The sequence below is a fragment of the Medicago truncatula genome, chromosome 8 (genome assembly GCF_003473485.1).
Source record: "Medicago truncatula cultivar Jemalong A17 chromosome 8, MtrunA17r5.0-ANR, whole genome shotgun sequence".
NCBI classification, from domain to species: domain Eukaryota; kingdom Viridiplantae; phylum Streptophyta; class Magnoliopsida; order Fabales; family Fabaceae; genus Medicago; species Medicago truncatula.
Window position 1 is genome coordinate 40,781,320 of NC_053049.1, and position 23,754 is coordinate 40,805,073.

A 23,754-nucleotide genomic window follows, 5' to 3' on the forward strand; every position below is an offset into this window, starting at 1 on the left:
ATATAGTTGGTGAGAGAGAGAGAGAGAGAGAGAGAGAGATGAGCTTAGTGTGGAAGAGGACACACAGAAGAAACAAACAAACAACAGTAGTACTGTAGGGTTTAATCTTCTTTACTTACTAATTTCTTTTCTCACTCTCATCTCAAAATTATCTTCTCTCTTTTCATTTCCATGTTTAACCCTAACTTCACTCTCAAACCCTAGCTTCAAGCTTCAAACTTCAAACCCATTTCACTCTTCAACAATCTAGTCAACCCCATTTCTTCTTCACATGCATAATCGTAACTGCATGCGTAGTTCTACTACTTGAGGGGGGTGTAGAAGAAATGGAAGAAGGGGGTGACCGTGAGATTCTTCTTTCTTCTGCGATTTGTGGGTCCCTCTTCTCCGTTTTGGGTTTCTCTTCTTTCTCCATTCTTTGGGCTGTTAATTGGAGACCCTGGCGAATTTATAGGTATTCATTTCTTGTTTAATCTTCAATTCTCATAATTTGCTGCAAATGCTATTTAATTTTGTCATATGCTTCTTAATTTAACTCATACTTGTTTTGAATTGGGTTTAATTTTACTTGCATTGGTTGATGCGTTGTTTCAATGCCATATAATTAGAGAAATACGCGCGTAGAGCTTTTTGACTGTTTAGGAAAGAAGGATAAATTGAAAGGGTTATTTTTGATTTTTTAGTTCGATGTTAGGTGAACTATAGTTGTTTAGATTTGGCGCGCTTTTCGAACTTTGTGTGTCATGGGAAATTGCTATTGTGTTAAGAGCTTGATGATTTGTAATCCTGGGGTTGCACATGAAGATATGCCCAATGGTTATTGATAGTTTTGAAAATAGGGGTATCACTAATGGGATAGATGCCATGCCACAGGCTAGAGCAGCTGAACCTTTAAGTATTTGATGTGATATACTCGGTTTAGTCAATAGCGTGCGCCGTGCGGTGCTATAGTGGCTCTTGGCTGCTACAGGATACACAGTTGTGGAGAAGTTTAGTGTAGCAACTGCTAAAGCCGGTTGTCATGGTGAGATAGCGCCTCACGCTCACACCTCAGAATGTGAGAAAACGTTGGGGCTTTTTGGTTGGTGTATTTTAGGAATTTTGCAATTAAAAAACACCAGAGCTAAACTTCTCTTCCCTCCCCCTGTTTCACACCTGCTTTTATTTTTCAACCTCCTCATTGGTCAGTCACCGCAAGTTATTAGTTTTATGCCTATAGTACAAATTATATAAAACTTCCAAGCATAGAGGCTATCCTGCTATATTTTTTGGGTCGCTGCTACGCCTGTTCATGATTGATAACACTGGATATAATTATGAACATTATAAGACACCCTTTTGCAGCTACAGCCTATCAATTTTTTGTACTAACTGATTAGCATTATGGAAAGTCTAAAAAGAAGTACTTGTTTTAATTTTGTAATTTTATTATTTATGGCTGTTGGTATCTAAAATACCAATGGTCCACAGAAATAATAACCGAAATTAAGGAATATAATTAACAAATGTCATAAATTTGAGGTTATACACTTCTTTATAGTCCGAAGATGCGATTTGTGTTAATTATTACCTCCGAAATGGAATAACATTCACAATTTGTTTCTATGGTGAACAAGAAATTATTGTAAAAAATGTAACATCTATGTATTTGGCTGGTTGAGACTCATTTGAGTTATTGACAATTAAATTCTCAATGATACTCATCTTTCATTCCATTGCTTGCTCTAAATTTCAGCAACAATTATTGTAGTTTCGGTTTTGGGAGGCTTATTGGATAGGGTTATATGATATTAGAGCATTTACGACCAGGTGGTTACGTGGTTGATCCCTGTTTCCCACTTCTAAATATAAGAAGTTAAATTGAAGCACAAGGTAAGGTGAGCCTAAGCATTATACATCCATAAAGTCCAAGGCTCTTAAGTGAGGGGTGTGTTAGGTGTAAGACAGTTCACAAGCCTTCTCTTAATAACTCAAACTCTCAATAGTTGTTCCTTCGACAAAATATTGCAACCCCATAGCATGTTTGGTCCATAAACACCCTTTATAAAACCTATGAAGCTATGAAGAAAAGACTATCCGGTAAAATTACTAAATAACTATGTATTGTTGTCTAGTACATAATTGTTTTAATCGGAAAAAAAAGCAACCACAGCCTGTTCTCACTTGGTGTGGTCAGATCAGATGGATCTAACTACACCATCAAGTGATTCATGTCACATTGTAAATCAGGTCTAGTGACAAACTATGCAGCTATAAACTCTTTTTAAAGGGTTGGACCCTTAGTTTTCTTCGGTCTTCTCTACATGTAACTATTTGACCATCCTTCATAACGATATACTCTGCCTGTTGGGGTTTCTATATGTATTCTTTACACATGCTTAAATCACCTAAATCAAAATTCTACTACCTTTTTGATATTTGGTGTTACCCTTTTTTCTCTATTGCATTAATTCCTGATCCTATCTCGTCTCCCTCCTTTGCTTGGCCATCATGCTGTTCATATCATTCTTACAACTTTCAAATTGAACCTTTGACTTGATGCTTATTCAGTCCTATGTGGCATTGCTGGTCAAGTAGCCATGTGGTAAATTTTTTATTAATGAGAAAGATAACAAAAAAGAACCTTCTAAAAGAAAGCTGATTAATAAAATAATTAATGTTTAGTTTTTTTTTAATAAATTTCCATTTTGATGTAGTTTGTTCGGTTATTTTGCAATTCCAAGTTTTTATTGATAATTATTGATTAATTTTCAATAGGAAATCAAGCTGTTAACCTAAAAATAATACAGATGTCAAAATTTCCCATTCATAACTCGGGCCTGTTAGATATCCATGATTCGACCTTCTTTGTTTGACAGGAATCTCTATAGCTGTTCCAAAAATTGGATAATGAAGCTCCGTTTTTATATGACTGAATATGATTATTTTCAAAATTTTTTTTGAACCTTGTGATAACATCTGAATTATTGAATTTTGAACATAACTGTTAGCCTGGTACTCTACTTTATTGCCTTCCATAAGACGTAAACAAATGGGTCTAACTTTTGATAAACCAATGACTCTGTCTTATAAAATGTATTGATTTGGGAAGGAATCCCAGTTGTTGTGTGTTACTTTAATAATGCAATTGAAGTTCTCTGTATTTTTTATGTTGATTTGGCCTTTCTGACATATATATGTTTTTATTTGCGTCTATTTACAGCTGGATCTTTGCTCGGAAATGGCCAAATATCTTGCAAGGGCCTCAACTTCATTTGCTCTGTGGTTTCCTGAACCTTTCAGCGTGGTCTGTTGTTGTTTCTCCAATTATTGTGCTTATCATTTGGGGATCCTGGTTGGTTGTAATATTGGATCGACACCTGATTGGTTTGGCTGTAATAATGGCTGGAACTGCTCTCTTATTGGCATTTTATTCAATTATGCTGTGGTGGAGAACCCAGTGGCAAAGCTCAAGTATGTATTTGCTAGACAATTTGTTTTTTAACATAGCTCTGTGTCTTGTTCACAAGTTTAAGCTTATATACGCCATATACTCTATTTGATTTGAAACCAACATTTCTAAATACCGAAGCTTAAATAGAGATTTTTTTCTGCCATTACTATTGATGGTTGTTTTCTTGGACGATTTTCCACCATTTTAGCAATAGACAGCCTTTGGACATGATGGTGATGCATGTTTTTCAAAAGGAAAGGGGAAAACTGCAGCTGCATATGATTTTATGGTGACAAATTTGGCATGATCCATGTTAGAAATAAGGAGTCAATACAATGTGGTTTTAGAGAAATTTTGGTCATAAAAGTTGCCGGATGCTCCGGTGAGTGGTTGTGGAGTTGCCAAAAAATTGGGATAACAATTGATTCTACAATAACATAGGATACAAAATCAAGTAATTCCATAGTTGAGAACTTTACTACGAAGAGTGCCGTGATCATTTTACAGAGGATGGTATCACTTCGGTACAATGTTAACGATATGATTTGAGTGAAAAAAAGTTAAAAGAGAATGGAGATTCTTTGAATAATATGGGACTAGCCACATCTCTAGGTAGGAACTTTACTATGAAGTGTGTCAATGCTTTATAAGCTATTTAGGCCATATCTCTTGGTGACGTGAGAATGGGGCTTTTCTCCGATGCAGTTCCGCACACTTAGCTGCTTAGGGCTATTGTATCTGGTGCCTGGACAATACTGATAGCCCAACTTCAGCTCTAGGATAAGCTCTGATACTATCTTAGATTTTGGACCTTAACTCAACTTCACAAAATGTCTATTGTCTACCAAGGTGAGGATTTTCGTAGCTTTATAACCTCTATTTAGGCCATATCTCTAGGGTCTCTAGGGGGACCGAGGCTTGGTCTTTACTCCAATAATTGTTGAGCAGACATGTCTTCAAGCACTGCATGTCTCTATTATCTTTAGGAAATGCCTCATTTGTAGTCTTAAGAACAGATGTGAGGACAATAAAGATACATTTTCATAGTTGAAGACAAATAAGAACTTAACTAAGCATAAATAGGAAGAAAGTATCACAACCGGATAAATTTATTTTCTTTGAGAAGTGGGAAGGTCATACTCGTTTGGTAGGTTTAGAGTAAGAGGGGTTGTTGGATCAGAATGAGTCATCATGATCCTACCTCTTCAGCCATGCCAGTGCATGTACTATTAGCGGGTTTAGAATGCTGTTTTGGGCATCAAGCAATGTAGATCTGATTAACGAATGTTCCCTTGAGAAAACTTGATTAGAAGAGAGCAGCATGAACACACACACACACACACACACATGTATTGTTCTCTGTCCTCATTGCGGCGATCACACACACACACACATGTATTGTTCTCTGTTGCTCTTTAATTGCGTTGGTTTTGTGTTTACTTATCCGAGGTGCGTGATATGCCGAAGGAGCAATTTTTATTAGTTTTATTTTTGCATCAACTCTTCTAATAATTTTTATAAAATGTCTTCATTTTTCTTTGGCAGGAGCTGTTGCAATCCTGCTTCTTCTAGCTGTTGCTCTACTCTGTGCCTATGAGCTTTGTGCAGTATATGTCACAACTGGATCACGGGCATCCGACCGATATTCTCCTTCTGGTTTCTTTTTTGGAGTGTCAGCAATTGCTTTAGCAATCAACATGCTATTTATTTGCAGAATGGTATTCAATGGTATGTTTTTGAATCACTTTTTTCATTTACAAATTGTTATCCAAATTATTATTGAAGGTTAAAATATAGGTAGCTATAGATGTTACTCATTTTTCGATAATACAAAGCATGATTGTACATGTATAGGCACTAAATTGAAAACACTCATGTTGGAACTGAAATAATTATAACTGTAATGTATAGAGACTGAAATAGATGGTTTCCTGTTGTACATGCTGCTTTCAGTTTGGTTCTGTTTTTTTTGTCACTTGAAAATTTCTTATTACCATCGCTCATGCAGGGAATGGCTTAGATGTGGATGAATATGTGCGAAGCGCTTACAAATCTGCTTATTCTGATGGTATTGAGGTGGGTCCTGTGGCTTGTTTGCCTGAACCACCAAACCCAAATGAATTATATCCTCGACAATCTAGAAGGTTTGTTCTAGTTCTTGCTCTCAGTTTGGACTATCGTAATGGAGACAAATAACTTTTAAGGTTTTAAAATAGTCTTCAGTATTAGCTATTAGTCAGGAATGTATTTCTTTTGCTCTTAATTTTATCCCCTCCTTCCAATCAGTTTATTGATGGATCTCTATTACCTTGTTTTGAATAACTTGTTCCCATTCTTCTGACAATGGTTGAATGTTGAATATCTAATATTGCTTCTCAAACATTTAAGTGGATAAAGTGTGTACTTCATTAAGCTTACTTTTTAAGTTATTTGCTTTTCTTTTTCTTGACAGGGCTTCCCATCTTGTTCTTCTCTATCTTGGCTCGTTATCTGTTCTGTTAGTATACTCCATCTTGTATGGTCTAACGGCAAAGGAGGAAAATTGGCTGGGAGCAATCACATCTGTTGCTGTTATTATTCTTGGTGATTTAATTAGCCCTTCTTGATATTGGTTATATTAATTTTTGTACTATCTCAAAAGGGAAAATTCTTATGCACTTTTTATCTCTGGTTTTTTGTTTGCTGTTTCTGTGAACTTCTTGTCATGTAGACTGGAATATGGGAGCTTGCCTGTATGGTTTTCAACTTCTTAATAGTCGTGTTGCCGTATTGTTCATTGCTGGAACATCTCGGGTGTTTCTTATTTGTTTTGGAGTGCAATACTGGTCAGTTCCTTAATCCAAAACTTGTGGCCTTTTTACCTGCATTGCATGTATTAATGGTTTGTTGACTTGACCATGCTTTTCTCTTCCAGGTATTTGGGGCACTGTATCAGTTATGCTGTTATGGCTTGTGTACTTTTAGGAGCTGCTGTTTCTCGCCATTTATCGGTTACAAATCCATTAGCTGCAAGGAGAGATGCCTTACAAAGCACTGTAGTTCGCCTGAGAGAAGGTTTTCGTAGAAAGGAGCATAACAGTTCATCTAGCTTTTCTGAAGGTTGTGGCTCAAGTATGAAACGGAGCAGTAGTGTTGAAGCTGGTAATCTTGGAAATGTCATTGAAGCTAGCAGGGGTCTGGCTGCAGGTGATGGGAGCAATTGGAATAATGTCATGTCTCAAACTGCTAGTTTGCCGGACGGAATCAATAGTGACAAAAGCATTGATAGTGGACGGTCAAGTATAGCGTTACACTTACACAGCAGCTCCTGTCGCTCAGCTGCTCATGAACCTGAAGTTGGAATATCATCTGATGAAAGAAATTTGGATCACAATAATTCGTTGGTTGTTTGTTCTAGTAGTGGCCTTGATAGTCAAGGGAATGACTCTAGTGCATCTAACTCTGCAAATCAACAACCATTGGATTTGAATTTGGCTCTTGCATTTCAAGAAAGGTTGAATGACCCTAGGATTGCTACAATGCTGAAAAGAAGGACCAGACAAGGTGATCGTGAGCTGAGTAGTTTATTACAAGATAAAGGCTTGGATCCAAATTTTGCTATGATGTTAAAAGAGAAAAGTTTAGAGTTAGATCCAACTATCCTGGCATTATTACAAAGAGGTAGCCTGGATGCAGATAGAGATCATCCTGAAAATTCTGATAATACTAGTGTTGACAATGCTATGCCTAATCAGATTTCATTATCTGAAGAACTGAGGCTACATGGGCTTGAGAAATGGCTTCAGTTGTGCAGGCTTATATTGCACCACATTACGGGTACTCCAGAACGAGCATGGGTTCTGTTTAGCTTTATTTTCATTCTTGAAACCATCACAGTTGGTATATTTCGTCCAAAAACAATCAAAATCGTTAATGCAACACACCAGCAGGTGAATACTGTCTCTCCCTAGATTATTTCTGGTTTGTTTTGTGCGAGTGAATTATGTACAAGCACCTTATTTTTGGAAGCCTAATGTCTCTATTTTGTTTGTTTGATGTTGGGATGGTAGTTGTTTTAACTTTATTGTGAATATTACATGTGCTCATCTTGATGTTTTATGAATCTTCATTGCTTGCAGTTTGAGTTTGGCTTAGCGGTGCTATTGCTGTCTCCTGTGATATGCTCTATCATGGCTTTCCTTCGATCACTTGCGGTGGAAGAAATCACCATGACATCAAAACCAAGGAAGGTATAGAGTTGCCTATTATTGGATTGAATATAATGTGTGAATTTAATCATTAATTTTATTATCTTGTTTAATTAACTTATGTCTGCTTTGTCAGTTTTTCTACTTGATTATTGGTTCTAACTTAGAATATAAGAATCTATTGCTTTATGACATTCTTGGTTTTGTTCTGTGATTGAATACATTCCCGATTAGTTTACATCTGTCTGTTCAATTTACTGTATCATTTCTCCGGCTTAGCTGTCACAGGTAGTTAGATCTAGATCAGTGTATATATACTGAGTTGCCTATTTCATTGAACTTGATTTTCATTGTATGAATTCAATATGTACATAACACACTTTCTGTTTTTCTCTGAAGCCTAAAATGGTATCCGCAAATGGCATATTGTCTTCAAATCTACCTACTCGCCCTATGATAGACTTTTAGCAAGTGTACTAAGACTATCAAAGTAATAAAGTTTATAAGTTCGTATCCACAGGGACTGTGTTAATCTCAATTTAGCAATAAATTTAATATCTAGGATGTGTAAATTTCTTTTAGTGCCCAAGGCAGTAGGTTGGTGTGCATAAAAAGTAAATAACAAAAATAAGATAGTTTTGGAAAAGACAAGGAGAGAGATGAGATCAGGTCTTTCGAATCATCGATGTTCCCCTAATTGGTATACTGCACCTATTCGTATTAATGATTTTCTAGTTCCACGATAGTTAACAAAATAGCCCTAATCAATCCCTTGAGTTAGGACCCTCTTCTCAAACTACAACCCCTAATTCCTTAGGTGGTCTAATAATTCTCGAAGGTTTAAAGCACGTTAACCTAATATCACTAACAAACGATTATCCATTCCTAGACTAACCATGTTTATTAGAACAATTCAATTAGGTCCAAGTCGAAAGCTAGGGTCAGTAGTCATTCGTTCTCACTAAATCATGCTTATATTTGATCAGGATATAAAAAGCATTAAGAACAATTGAATTGAATAAAAACTAGATTGTCATTAATAATAAATAGAGTTTCACAACAACATGGATCAATTAGGGTTACAAGGAATCATTAGGGTTACAAGGAATCATCTCAGACCTAATCTCTAAGAGATTTAGCTACTCATAATTGAGTTTACAAATAGCATAATCAATGGAAGAATTAAAACATACATAAACTGGATTAGAGATGATGAAATTGCCTCTTCTACAGTCTTATGGGTGTCAAAATCGCACTTTAGCTCTCCAAAATTGTAACCCTTGTTTCTGGAATTGGCTTCAGCTTAAATAGGCAAGTTTTTCTGCGTCCAAAATCGCGCCACGCCTAATAAAATCGCGCCACGATTCTGCAAAATCGCACCACGCCACCAGAAATCAGAAATCGTACCACGATTTCAGTGGCAGAACCAAACCTTCATTCTGGTCACAAAATCGCGCCACAGTTGCCAATTTCCAGCACTTCCAGAATTTCTGCTTTTTACACCCCCAGGCTGTCTAAAATTGCTACAGACTCAATAAAAACATCAATACGAATGACTGACTGTCATCACCCTACGTCAAATTTAGGTGACACTACTCTGATTAGTGCATCACTGTTGAACACAGTTCCGTAAAGTTCTTCAGTTATCTTTTCACAGTTTATGTTTGTGAAACTTGATGAAGTTAACTTCCTCATCTGGTGCCAACACATCGAACTGATGATTAAATGTTCCTATCTTTGATCCAATCAACTCTTTTGTCTTTGATCTTCTCCAAAGTCCTTGAATGTATCCATGCTTATGATGTTTGGGAACGAACCCACACTCACTTTCATCATGTGATTCACACAAGATTGCTTTAATTGTGATTTGAGGCTGCAGTTTTTCCAAATACCTAAGCGTTGTAAGCTCTAGACCATATTTCTAGCTAATGTGAGACTTAGGTTTTTCCCAATACTTCCATGTTCTAACTAAAATCATGCTTTTGGCAACCCTGTTGGATGGTTTGTTTTAGGTGCTAATTGTCACAGTCACAGGAGTGTTGTTTACTGCAATTATCGTTCAAGAAACTCAATTGAGTCGTTTCATTTAATTCTCGTGTTTCTTTTCATGTTTCTTGATTACTTTCTTTATCTTGGTTGTTCTTTTCAATGCATACATACATTTCATGATGATGCTTGATTAAGTATTTGTTTGAAGTTTACATTAATTGCTAGTAGTATATTATTTTTGACCATCTCTTCATAATTTGTTGTCTTCAGTATGGTATCATTGCTTGGCTGCTCAGCACCTGTGTTGGACTGTTGCTCTCATTTTTAAGGTCTGCCCTACTATACCTGAAAGTCATTCATACGTTTTAGTTTTGACCTCACTTTTACTCAAATTTTTTATGCAGAACATCTTTTTGTCATGATTTTAATTGAACACATTAATGTGCATCCAATTTATATACGTAAAGTTGCTTATTGTCATTACATGAATACTTTCAAATTCTTTCACTACTATAGTCTGAATTGTTCATGTTATCCAAACCTTTTTAGTCCGAATTCTATTTTAGACTTCAAGGTTTTGTGTGTTAATATTAATAATTTAGTAATACATATCTGTTTAGCTTTTTGCTTGTGAAATTGAATCAGTTTTTGTTTTGAATGCCGAAATGATTATAATCCGGTGTACTTTAGTTCCTGGTTTGTCCAGCTAACACATAATAATGATTATGCCTGTGTTTTGTTTTATTAATTATTCTGTAAAAATTGTGCAGCAAATCATCAGTTCTCCTTGGATTGTCATTGACTGTGCCACTAATGGTGGCATGCCTTTCTTTTGCTATTCCTATATGGATTTGTAATGGTTACCAATTTTGGGTTCCCCGTATAAATTGTACCGAGAATGCTGGAAATGATCGCATTCCTCGTACGAAGGTCAGTGCAACCGCCTTTCCCACCTACTATAATGCTGTCCAGTGCTTTATGTTTTCAATAGATCCGTTTCTTTTCCTTCGTTAGACACAACATTTGAACATATGTATTTTTCTTGCAACATGCATATTTTTCTACTATAATTAGTTCCTTTGGTGGCCATGTATTTCCTTCTTTCTTGACTTGTTTACTGTTTTAATCATCAATTTTTTCTCTTATCTGTTATATCTTTTAGAGCAATGCTATCCACAGTCACTATTGCACTCTCGGTTAGACACTATCTCTATTAGTGGGCCACGTCACTTGCCTTTTAAGCTCTTAAACTGGTTAAACAAGTCTAGTGGATTTATTAGCTTTTTATTTTTTATTAATTTTTATTTACAAAATTGTTCTCAAAACTGCATGTGAAAAGAACGCTGGTTCAAAGTCTTCAATCCCCATTGTTGCTGTAGAAGGAAGGGCCAAGCTGATCTTCAACAATTTCTTGCTTTCAAATAAAAATCTCTTTTGTGACTGACCCATTTAATTTGCCATTTCAAGTGCTCCCATTTCAACCTCTTGGTAATAATAGGAAAATAATTATATGAATTTACTTTGAAATTCCCATCTCAATTTCTTCTTCGTCATTTCAAGCATTGACAGGTTTTTATTTGGCTTTGAATTTATTGAATCCATAGGTATATGCATGAGAAAAATAATTTATTAGAGATTAATAGTTTATTGAACGAATTTGGCTTGGCCCATAGTGAAATTTGGGGAAAGATTTGTTTTTTGGTTGATCTTTAGCTGATTTAGGTGTTGAGTTGAAACTTGAAGTTTGATTTTAGGGTGTCTTGTTGTTGTGCCCAGATCCTTCTTTCTCAGGTCACACCGTCGCAGAAGCTATGCTTTTGGCAACCTTTGATATTTTGCACATAATTAAAAAAAAAAAAAAAAGAACTAAACCTTGGGACCAGGTAAACAAGTAATTGTGTTTAAAAAATGTATGACGTGGTCCAATCAGCGGAAGAGTGTTTAACCGAGAGTCTAATAGCAACTGACGCTAGCATTGCTCTATCTTTTATGTTGATAGTCTTTTCCTTGAAGGACTCTTTTCTCTTTTGCGTGAAACATTCTTGGAATATTATTTCTCATTTTTGTAAAATATAAATGCAAGATTACTTGCATCAATCTTTTTGACCAATATCATTGTAGGGAATTGGTACTATGTCCTTGAAATGTTCAATGCAAGGTGTGACTTAAGAAAAGAAATAGAATGTATACATAACAAGCAAAAACTCCACAATAGTAAAAATACCCTGAAAATATTATAACTAGAAGTATTTTCTTCTCAAGGAATGATAGGTTAAACTGCATGCGATGCACAAATTAGCATGTCATATTCTCCCCTAAAAAAACAGTATTTCCTCAATCTGTTATTTAGCCTTACATGTGCGTGTTTGTGGTCTTTGAGATGCTTAACTTACAGGAATAAAGGTTAGGTAATTCAGATAGTTTCTTTCATTGTGGAATTATTCTGTGTGTCAATTTGAAAGACATTACGAACTTGGAAAACAAACAAGCTTTATAGCGCTGAGGGCCTGCCCAATGCCCCTGAAAACAATCCTTAAGAATTTGCGCTGGGTGTTCCTTCCCCATCGCTATTAGTAGATGACCATATTAGATGTAACCTATTCTAGTTTTGGGTCCTTAGGTGTGGTACTTAAGTAATGGTTTGATGTTCGAGAGGCTTTTATAATTTATAATTTTATTATAAAATTTTGTCATGGCATTCATTCAACACTTGCATTGCTGCTACCTTCCTATGTAATTCAGGAAATCACAAATTGAGAGGAAGTGTGTCATATACTTGTTACTCGTCTTTTTGAACTGCAATTCCTTGTCAATGCATAATTTTGTCTTGCTTCTTTATACAGGGTATAGTTCTCATTATTTGTATGTTGGTATTTGTTGGATCTGTACTGGCTTTGGGAGCAATAGTTTCTGCAAGGCCTCTAGATGATTTAGCATACAAGGGATGGACTGATCAGAAAAGCTTGGTTTCCCCTTACACATCATCTGTTTTTATTGGCTGGGCTATGGCATCTGCCATTGGTTTAGTTGTTACTAGCGTACTTCCAATAATTTCATGGTTTGCAACATATAGGTTCCCCCTGTCTTCTGCTATCCTTATTGGAATATTTGCAGGTATTCTCTTTCTCATTGTGTGTACAACTATACATGTATTTTTTGTTCCAGCTTCTGATATTTATATTTCTATGAACTCTTTCTGGATGCAGCTATCCTTGTAACATTTTGTGGAGTGTCTTACTTAGAAGTTATCAAATCTAGGGATGACCAAGTTCCAACAAAGGGTGATTTCTTAGCTGCTTTGCTTCCTTTAGTCTTCATTCCAGCAATGCTCTCCCTTTGCTGCGGATTGCTTAAGTGGTTGGTAAAACTTGACTATCTCTCTGTTGCTTTGCATTTCTACAAGTATATGATGTTTTTCAAAATATCTATTTGCAGGAAGGACGATGGTTGGAAACTTTCTCGAGTTGTATATATTTTTGTTATGATTGGTCTTTTGCTTCTGTTTGGTGGTATTTCAGCTTTAATAGTTGTCATCAAGCCTTGGACGGTAAGTGCAATTCTCTTCATTGTGTTGACTTTAATAACTTTACCTCTGTACTTGTCTTTCCTTCACGTCTCTTCAACCTTTTTTGCTGAACATCTTATTTCCCATTACTACAGATAGGGGTAGCATTTCTTTTGGTTCTTCTCCTAATGGTATTAGCAATTGGTGCAATTCACCACTGGGCTTCAAACAATTTTTATTTGAGCCGGATACAAATGGTGTTTGTTTGCTTCTTTGCATTTCTGTTGGCTTTGGCAGCATTTCTTGTTGGATGGTTTGAAGGTGCTAGCTAAATTTATTACTTAAGCATTGATATCCGTATCTTTAGTAGAGATTGGCTGATCGACAATTGCTGTATTGACTGTTTTCTGCTTTTCAGATAAACCATTTGTTGGAGCTTCAGTTGGGTATTTTTTATTTCTTTTTCTTCTTGCTGGAAGGGCATTGACAGTGAGTTACTTATTTGATTTGTTAACCTTACATGAACCATGTTTCTGAATTCCGACCATTTTCAAAATTTATCGTTATTTTCCTGTGTTGTACAGGTTCTCCTTTCATATCCTATTGTGGTATATTCTCCCCGAGTTTTGCCGGTGTATGTGTATGATGCTCATGCAGATTGTGGAAAGAATGTCAGGTTAACTCTTATGCTCAAAGTTTGACTGTTATTTTTATGTTTAATCTTTAATTTTATGTGTTAATGATGTATTAGTTCATTTATCCCTTGCTGGTATTTCTTTTTACAGTATTGCCTTTCTCATGCTGTATGGGATTGCCCTGGCAACAGAAGGCTGGGGTGTTGTTGCCAGTTTAAAGATTTATCCACCCTTCGCTGGTGCAGCTGTATCAGCAGTAACACTTGTTGTTTCATTTGGGTTTGCTGTCTCTCGTCCCTGCCTAACTCTAAAGGTTAGAGAAATAACTGTGACCAACATTGAATTTTCAACATACTACTGATTAAAATGATTGGACTCAAACTAATCAGATTCTCTGTGAAGCAAATGGCTCATTATAATCTGTTAAGTGCGTACTACTTTCTTCAGAAAAACTCTTATTGAAGTTCTAACCTATAATGTACAGATGATGGAAGATGCTGTACATTTTCTCAGCAAGGAAACTGTTGTTCAGGCAATTGCTAGATCAGCAACAAAGGTTTGTACATCTGTCAATGAGATTGCAGGATATACCAAGCCAATTTTTCATTTTGTGCTTGATCAACCCACCTGTCTCTGCTTTTCTAATGAAATTAAGTTCGATCAATCCATCTGTCCTTGCTTCTGTTTCTTGTCCATTTCCTTTGCATTAACAAAAATTAGCAATACATGTCTAGGCCAGCAATATCATGACAATTAATACAAGTAACCTGTAAACATTTGGAGTTGTGCTCTTTGATCCTGATACCAGCATTTTGTTTTTATGAATTTTTTTGTAATTAGATTGTTTTATTGAATATTGTTGTTGGAAAGACTATCACCTTTCTATTTCTAGTGAAGTTTTACTAAATGTTCATGTTATTTGTTTGATTGCAGACCAGAAATGCAATATCTGGAACTTATTCCGCACCACAGAGGTCGGCTAGTTCTGCAGCCCTTTTGATTGGAGACCCCACCATTTCGCTAGATAGGGCAGGGAATTTTGTGCTGCCAAGAGCTGATGTCATGAAATTGAGAGACCGTTTAAGAAATGAAGAATTAGTTGCAGGTTCATTATTTAGTAGATTAAGATATGCAAGCACGTTTCGCCATGAGCCAACCAGTGATGTAGATCACAGAAGAGTAATGTGTGCTCATGCACGTATTCTGGCTTTAGAAGAGGCTATTGATACTGAATGGGTCTACATGTGGGATAAGTTTGGTGGTTATTTGCTTTTGTTGCTTGGTTTGACATCTAAGGCAGAACAAGCACAGGTAAAAAGGCAATTGTAGCTGCTTTGCATGCAGTGAATGATGTCTAGTTCTAATTCACATGTAACACCAATAATCCATTTTCTCTTGTAGGATGAAGTTCGTTTGAGACTCTTTCTTGATAGCATTGGATTTTCTGACTTAAGTGCTAAGAAAATAAAGAAATGGATGCCAGAAGATCGCAGACAATTTGAAATCATTCAGGAGAGGTACTATTCTGAATATCTGATTTTAGTATGTAACCTTTACCAAGCTTTTCCTAACTACATGTTTTGCAATTAATTTTGTAGTTACATAAGAGAAAAGGAGATGGAAGAGGAAATCTTCATGCAGAGGCGTGAAGAGGAGGGTAGAGGGAAGGAAAGAAGGAAGGCCCTACTTGAAAAAGAAGAACGCAAATGGAAGGAGATAGAAGCTTCACTGCTTTCCTCCATTCCTAATGCTAGTGGCAGAGAGGCTGCAGCCATGGCAGCGGCAGTGCGTGCAGTTGGAGGTGATTCTGTTCTAGATGATTCTTTTGCTCGAGAGAGGGTTTCAAGCATTGCACGTAGGATACGTGCCTCACAATTAGCTTGTCGTGCACTTAAGGTTCATTTTCTGTCATTGCTATTACTTCTGAATTATGATAGTGATTATTAGGATTGTTTTTCAGTTTTTAAAACAGCTGGTTTGATTTGTTGGTGGGATTTAAGTAGGAATAGAAAAAGAATTGGCAAAGGACATGGAATGGAATGATCATACCTTTTATCTATCAACTTTGTTGTGGTTAATAATGCAATGATGTCCATTCCTATGTTCGGGCTGTCAAATTTAGCTGAATTGTAGTGGAAAGTAAATATTTATTCAGTTTTTAATGACAAAATATTTGTCCGTTGCACAAGATATGTAAATTATAATGCTGTCTTCAAAAGATTTCTTTAAATAAATTTTTTGGGACCATAAATTTTTTATAAATCACTATGAAAAAATTTACATCTAAAAATTGATGTTAGCTTATTAAAATAGATTTAAGAAAAGTATACCATTTGATAAAAGTAGAGGAATAAATGCAGCTTTATTATTCAACTATATATTCTCTGAAGTATGTGTAAAAGAATAAGATTTCTGAATTTTGTAAGCTGTTTAAAAGTAGAATTAAGTACGCTGTTTATCATTTTTTTCTTCTTCGAAGTTGTCCTTGAACAAACTTCTGATTCATTGAGCCGGAAGTGTACATATTATGTGTTTGTTTGATTGATGGGTCATCACTTACCACAAAAAACTGGGTTGCAACAATCTGTTGCCAAAGTCTACAATATTTCCTTGAAATTGTTAATCTGCCCTAAAATGAATACTAGGGACCGAAAACAATGATTTTAGGTTTTGGTGGGTTGAAAACCAAAGAAAGGGACCAAAACCATGATTTTTTCATTTTATAGGGACCAAAAACATATATGACCCTATTTCTTTTATAGTTGACTTGTGGTATGCTATTTTAATTATATAGGATAACTATTTTGGAGATTACTTAATTAACATGGTTGTGATACATATGAATATTTGGTATTGCGTGGCAGACGGGAGTTACAGGTGCTATATGTCTCCTTGATGATGAACCAACTGCAATTGGCAGGCATTGTGGTCCAATTGATTCCAGTTTATGTCTAAGTCAAAAAGTCAGCTTCTCCATTGCATTGATGATTCAGCCTGAGTCTGGTCCTGTCTGTCTTTTGGGTACTGAGTTTCAGAAGAAGGTTTGCTGGGAAATTCTTGTGGCTGGTGCTGAACAAGGTATTGAGGCTGGACAAGTTGGGCTTAGATTGATTACTAAAGGTGATAGACAAACAACTGTTGCAAAGGAGTGGAGTATTAGTGCAACTAGTATTGCAGATGGAAGGTTTGTACCGTATGTTTAGTTTTTCAAATAATTATCTTAAGTTTTCTTAGTTTAACATTGTTTTGATATGATTTTAACGATTATCATTTAGTAATTGTAGGGTTTCTGTTACTCGTTTTGCAATTACTTTTTCTTGATTAAATTTTATGATTTCACCAATAGCTCATAATTCACAAGTCAAAGATTTCGATCTCTCTTCCAGCTTGGCTGAGTTGCAAAAGATAACTTGATTTACCTTTAAAAAAAGTTCCTATTTGTTGCAAATCTCAACTATGATAAAAAATGTTGAATGAGTCATGTAACTATATCTAATACACAAGATTTTTTGGGCTGTTCTGTTCTGTCTAGACATTGTTGTTACAATGCATGGTGGGCAGTTGTGTACTGACATTTATGTGTGATTTAATATCTTGCAGGTGGCATATTGTAACAATGACAATTGATGCTGATTTAGGGGAAGCAACATGTTATTTAGATGGTGGATTTGATGGCTACCAGAATGGATTACCGTTGTGTGTGGGCAGCAGTATTTGGGATCATGGGACTGAAGTTTGGGTTGGAGTTAGACCGCCGACGGATATTGATGCATTTGGTAGGTCAGATAGTGAAGGGGTTGAGTCTAAGATGCATATTATGGATGTTTTTCTCTGGGGAAGGTGCTTATCGGATGATGAAGTTTCTGCTCTCTATACCTCTGTGGCTTCGGCAGACCTCAGTGCACTTGATTATCCTGAAGATAACTGGCAGTGGGCTGATTCACCCTCAAGGGTATATACATCTTTCCCTTACCTAATCATGTTGACTGTAGTTTGCAGTACATGTGTAATTTACTATTTTTCTCCTTCATATTCTGACACGAGATGCAGATTTATAAATGAGGAAAGACTTGACAGCTAACAATTTCTGTTTGTAACTGAAACTCTTGTCTGAGCTGCCACTGACTTAACTGTACATAACTAAATTAAACTGAGATCTGAACTAAGCTAAACCTGTCATATAAGTGTGCTTGCAATTACAATCAACATGATTGCAGTTTAAACATCAGATTAAATTACAGAACTTTAAAAACAAATGTTATTTTGGTTTCTATGTTTATTTTGATTGTCTAATCTTATGCATATGTTTTGCACCTAGGTTGATGGTTGGGACAGCGATCCTGCTGATGTAGATTTATACGACAGAGATGATGTGGATTGGGATGGACAGTATTCTAGTGGGAGGAAAAGAAGGTCAGAACGTGATGGCATGGTGTTGGAAATGGATTCCTTTTCCAGGAAGTATAGAAAGCCTAGAATCGAAACGCAACAAGAGGTTAATCAACGGATGCTATCGGTAGAATTGGCCATCAAAGAAGCCCTCTTTGCTAGAGGAGAGTCGCGATTTACTGATCAGGAATTTCCTCCTAATGAACACTCATTGTTTGTGGACCCTGAAGACCCCCCTGCAAAGTTGCAGGTATTTCTCTTGATTATTATTTTTAATTTAGTTTGAGGGGTAACCTTGGCGTAACTGGTAAAGTTGTTGTCATGTGACTGGAAGGTCACGGGTTCAAGTCCTGGAAACAGCCTCTTGTGTAAAAAACAGGGTAAGGCTGCGTACAATACACCAAATGGTGGGACCCCTTCCCGGACCCTGCGTATGCGGAAGCTTTAGTGCACCCGGTTGCCCTTTTATTATTTTTAATTTAGTTTATTGTATATTTCACCTCACAATCTTGCTGTTTTTCTCTATGTAGGTTGTTTCCGAGTGGTTGAGACCAGGTGAAATTGCTAGACAAAACCATCCAGGCTGTCGTCCGTGCTTATTTTCAGGACCTCCAAATCCTTCTGATGTTTGTCAGGTTTTTTGTTTTACTTGTCTCTAGCTATAATTTGTCAACAAATGCTTGTTCTTTATGTATGTTTTGATAGGTTATGGTTTTGCAATTTCTCTCAATAGCTGTCATGTATATTGATTGAATAGGGACGGTTAGGTGATTGTTGGTTCTTGAGTGCTGTTGCTGTTCTGACCGAGGTTTCACGTATATCAGAGGTGATCATCACTCAAGGCTATAACGAGGAGGGAATCTACACTGTTCGCTTTTGTGTTCAGGTAAGAAGCATATAAAAAGAGTCTAATTCACATCACTTTCTTATTGTTGATTTCTTTCTCATGCCATATCTGATATGATTACCAATGGCTGATCTTTTATGACGTCTCTTGGAGCTTAAGACATTGATAAAAATATTTAACTTTGCATTGCTTTCATCAAATATAACCTTTGGATTGAAACTTTTTATTGAGTTTTGAAGTCTTCAGAATTGCGTACAATCTAAAACTGATGCTTTAATTGACCACTAATGTTTATTATGCATTATACTTTTAAAAGTAAATATCAACCATAGATTTATACTTATCACTACTAAATTTATTTAATGTTAGCAATGCATGATAATCATGTAAATGTTACAGGATAAAGCTCTGGTTTGTAAAGTTTGCATCATACAAAATGTTGATTTACTTGCTTTATACTTAATAGGTCCTTATAGTTTTATCAAATATTTAAACAGGTCTGTATTTTAATGCTATTCAATGAAATCCTTATATTTTAATTTTTTTTTTCTTCAAATAAATGCTTGTTGTTGATCATTCATGTCGAAACTTATTTGGAACCTTAGATAGACTATATCTATTGAAAAATAAGTTAGCTGAATTAATTCTTATACTTCATCCACACATTTAAATAAGCTCATTTAATTTAGTTGAAGTACTGCTTTAAGTGACTAGGGACTTGTGTAAAAAAATTCTCAGAAGTATGAGAACGTCATTAAAAACGTATTCGATTATGACATGTCGTTTAGGCTTCATGTACTTTCTAGTTGCATATTTATCTGATGTTTGCTGTAATTGATATTACTCTGACATCTTATTTATTATGTATTCTCGTTCATAATATCTAGGGTGAGTGGATCCCTGTTGTTGTTGATGATTGGATTCCATGTGAATTACCGGGTAAACCAGCATTTGCTACAAGTAAAAAGGGCTATGAGCTTTGGGTCTCTCTATTGGAGAAGGCATATGCTAAGTTGCATGGCTCTTATGAAGCACTAGAAGGTGGGCTTGTTCAGGATGCTTTGGTGGATCTTACTGGAGGTGCTGGGGAGGAAATTGACATGAGGAGTGGTGAAGCCCAGCTTGACCTTGCAAGTGGTAGATTATGGTCTCAGTTGCTACGCTTCAAGCAAGAAGGTTTTCTCCTAGGAGCAGGAAGTCCTTCAGGTTCAGATGTGCACATCTCCTCTAGTGGTATTGTGCAAGGCCATGCATACTCAATACTGCAGGTAATGGAGACGGTGTTTAATATCGCATATCTATAACACTAGTTGGATATAAACCATTATTAGCTTTCACTTGATGGCTTAAAATTTTAGTAGACTTGGTCCTTGACATCACTATACAGCACCTGTTTGAGCATAGGTCATGAAGTTATATAAGTAAAATTTTAACTAAATAGGGTGCCCAACAGGCTTTTGGGTTAGGTGTGTTTAGTTATAAACCCAACAACTTGACCATTCATGAGCTTTAATATAACAACTTAACCCTTTAAGGGAGCTGTAGCATGACTGTTTGGATGATTTTCAATGGTCACTGTTGTCATACAATTTCAGGTAAGAGAGGTGGATGGGCATAAACTTGTTCAGATCCGAAATCCATGGGCAAATGAAGTTGAGTGGAATGGTCCCTGGTCTGACTCATCACCTGAATGGACGGATAGGATAAAGCACAAGCTGAAGCATATTCCACAGGTAGTTATTTGTATTTCCTATTGTGGATTAGTCATATCTTTCTAACTCTTTGGTATCTCGTTTTGAATGAGGGGGTAATTGCTCACTCTCTGTTGTGAAATTTCATCTGCTGACAACAAGTGACCATTCTATTTTTACCTGTTGGACAGTCAAAAGACGGTATATTCTGGATGTCGTGGCAAGATTTTCAGATTCACTTTCGATCAATATATATTTGTCGCATCTATCCATCTGAGATGCGTCACACTGTTCATGGCCAATGGCGCGGTTACAGTGCTGGTGGGTGTCAGGATTACGATACATGGCATCAAAATCCACAATTCAAACTGACTGCAACTGGGCAAGATGCATCACATCCAATTCATGTATTCATTACCTTAACTCAGGTACGAATGGTATTTGATGTTTAGTAATGCATTTATCAAAAAGATCATTCCCCTTGAATTTCTTTAAAACCTTGATTTATCATATATATGTATAGGGTGTGGGATTTTCAAGAACAACGGCCGGTTTCCGAAATTATCAATCCAGCCATGATTCGCTGATGTTCTACATTGGAATGAGGATACTCAAAACTCGTGGCCGACGTGCTGCTTATAACATATACCTACATGAATCAGTTGGTGGGACAGACTATGTTAATTCTAGAGAAATATCATGTGAAATGGTTCTGGAACCTGAGCCGAAAGGATACACTATAGTTCCTACCACTATACACCCTGGGGAAGAAGCACCGTTTGTGCTTTCTGTTTTCACTAAGGCATCAATAACTCTTGAAGCTTTGTAGTGCTAAAGGGTGGCTACCTGTTGTATCTTATACCCTCGATAGATTTTTTGCTTGGGTTCTCCGGGGATCATATACTTGCATTGCTGAAGTCATGTTTAAGAACATTTTGGTAATTTTCTCTTGGATCCTTCCCCCCATATTTCATATTATAGTAGTTTACATCTCATCTAACATTTTTTATGTTTTTTGCAGCCTATGATTATAAATTTCTATAAGGTTGAAGTTTCTTGCATGAGTGGACAGTCTTACAGCATTGAGATATGATTCCTGGTGGGGATGACCTGGCATCGTTATGAATGGCATGGTGATTCATCATCTTGAACTATGCATCTGTCAGCATTGAAGAGGGCGCTCGGGGTGTTTATCGTGTACATAAAAAGTGGTACTATAGGAGTATACTTGTAACCATTTAAGAAAAGTGGGAAAAGAAATAGCTGAAAATAAGTAGGAAATTACTAACGTCTTATTCAAATGGAGGTGAAGCAGGGTGAGGGAGGTATAGTAACAAGCATTGTGTAACTGATGTAAATTCAGCTGCAGTTTTTGATTATTGCAGAATAGTATTGTACAAACACTAACATTTATCATTCCCTATCATTTATTTACATTTGGGAAAATTTTGTACAAATGTTTCTCTAATCCAATTTGGCTTTGAAAGAAAATTAGTGTTTGTTAGTTTCATTTTATATTTTGGGAGGGTAGGGTTTGCTGAACATTCTATTAAAGAAAATCACTAGATAATTACTTGTTATACATCAATTAGCTGAAAGTGTAAAAGAACAGGAAATAATAGAGTTTCCAGCTGGAAAATCACCATTTGTTGGAAAATCATCAAGGGAGTTTTGGACCGGAATACGCTTAAGGAGTCTGAGAAAGAAGTCCACGATTCAGACTCCGCATACTTACAACAAACATTTGTTTATAAAATTAAAATAAAAATCCTTTTTTGGAGTAGTAAACATGCAATTACACTTTAATCTCTCTTTAAATATAATTAAATAAGTTGAAATATGACAACGCTTGTTAGATATTGAATTGGAAGCATTGCAAAATACTATTAATTAGAGGCTACTATCGAAAAAGTGTAATACTGCGTTGAAAGAGATCATTCATTTTTGGATTTTTTTTTTTTTTTTTTTTTTATAAATAGATCAATAATTGTGAAACTGATGGAGTAATTTTTTAATATATTAAATGCACAAATTCCGAAACAATTTTTGATATTTTGTGATTGAGATTCGAACTTCAACTCCTCTATTCATGCATATGAGTTTTTAAAAAGTAAAAACTATTATCATTTCATCCATTAAAAGAAAAAAAAAACATTGTACTATTTAGTTTTTTTAATAGTTGGGAACCGTAATAGCAAATTGGCTCAAAATGCCTGAATAAAATCCTTTTGACCAACCCACAAAACCACCCAATCCGTCAAAACAATCATTACACTTTAATAGTTCAATAAACATTTTTTTGATAAGATTACTATAATCTTTTTCAGAATTACTAGTTACTAGTATATATAGACAGAAGCATGTGTTAAAAATACGGTGGAATAAATACTGTGCGAGATTGTGATGATAAGATAATATGAAATGACTTGTTGACTTGTCTTGTCTTTGTCTCACTTGGATATTTTGACGGTGTCATAATTTAACAAGGAACCGTACAAAACCATACATTCATCATCACCTCAACCATATATATTCAGTTATAACAAATGAAAGTTAGAGGATCATGAATTTCAATGCATATAATCTTTATAAAACAGTCTATCTATGGCCGCATGCAAACATGTCAATCAGAATACTATAGAGTTGTACTTTCTTTTGTAGCATTCTCTCTGTGTCTTCCTTTGAAAAAATAAAAGCTATGGCTAATTTCCCTCAAAAAAGCTATTGGTAACTGCTGATAAACCGCATATTCCAGATTTAAAGCATATTGTCCTGCCAGAAATTTACATTAAACTTCAGCTTTATTATATCTAAAAATAAATATACAAAAAGCATGACAAATTAATATTATTTTTTGAAGAATATGACAAACTTTGGGTTTAAGCATCATCCTTTGACAAACTAATGGCAGAAATCTTGTTTAACTTTACTTCCATCATTTTTTTTTAAGAAGAAATTCACTCATCCATATAAAAGTAAGAACAAGAGTAATTAGTTTCACTGCCGAATAGTTACAGACCTTGAATTACAAAAGACAACAACAGTAACAAAAATGTGTTCTTGGCCAATAAGCAAAAA

At 35.7% G+C, this 23,754-nt stretch overlaps 1 protein-coding gene across 1 annotated transcript; it reads left to right on the forward strand.

Annotated features, from left to right (window-relative positions):
- LOC11405221 (calpain-type cysteine protease DEK1) lies at positions 1-22,167 on the forward strand. Its single transcript, XM_003629889.4, has 31 exons — positions 1-454; positions 3,203-3,453; positions 4,979-5,161; positions 5,442-5,577; positions 5,886-6,016; positions 6,144-6,258; positions 6,348-7,362; positions 7,552-7,662; positions 9,880-9,938; positions 10,380-10,539; positions 12,453-12,723; positions 12,816-12,966; positions 13,045-13,156; positions 13,270-13,435; positions 13,533-13,603; positions 13,699-13,790; positions 13,900-14,062; positions 14,234-14,305; positions 14,683-15,060; positions 15,151-15,266; positions 15,348-15,645; positions 16,614-16,933; positions 17,350-17,701; positions 18,068-18,388; positions 18,669-18,773; positions 18,896-19,024; positions 19,873-20,253; positions 20,581-20,718; positions 20,868-21,104; positions 21,200-21,614; positions 21,698-22,167. The coding sequence occupies exons 1-30, from the start codon at positions 327-329 to the stop codon at positions 21,503-21,505; spliced, it is 6,468 nt and encodes a 2,155-aa protein (XP_003629937.3). The 5' UTR covers positions 1-326; the 3' UTR covers positions 21,506-21,614; positions 21,698-22,167.
- Positions 22,168-23,754: the final 1,587 nt, after the last annotated feature.

Coding starts and splice junctions, on each gene's coding strand:
- LOC11405221 (XM_003629889.4), top strand. CDS start 327: ATGGAAGAAGGGGGTGACCGTGAGATTCTTCTTTCTTCTGCGATTTGT. Junction 7,363..7,551: donor TTAATGCAACACACCAGCAG/GTGAATACTGTC, acceptor CATTGCTTGCAG/TTTGAGTTTGGCTTAGCGGT. Junction 16,934..17,349: donor ACTAGTATTGCAGATGGAAG/GTTTGTACCGTA, acceptor AATATCTTGCAG/GTGGCATATTGTAACAATGA.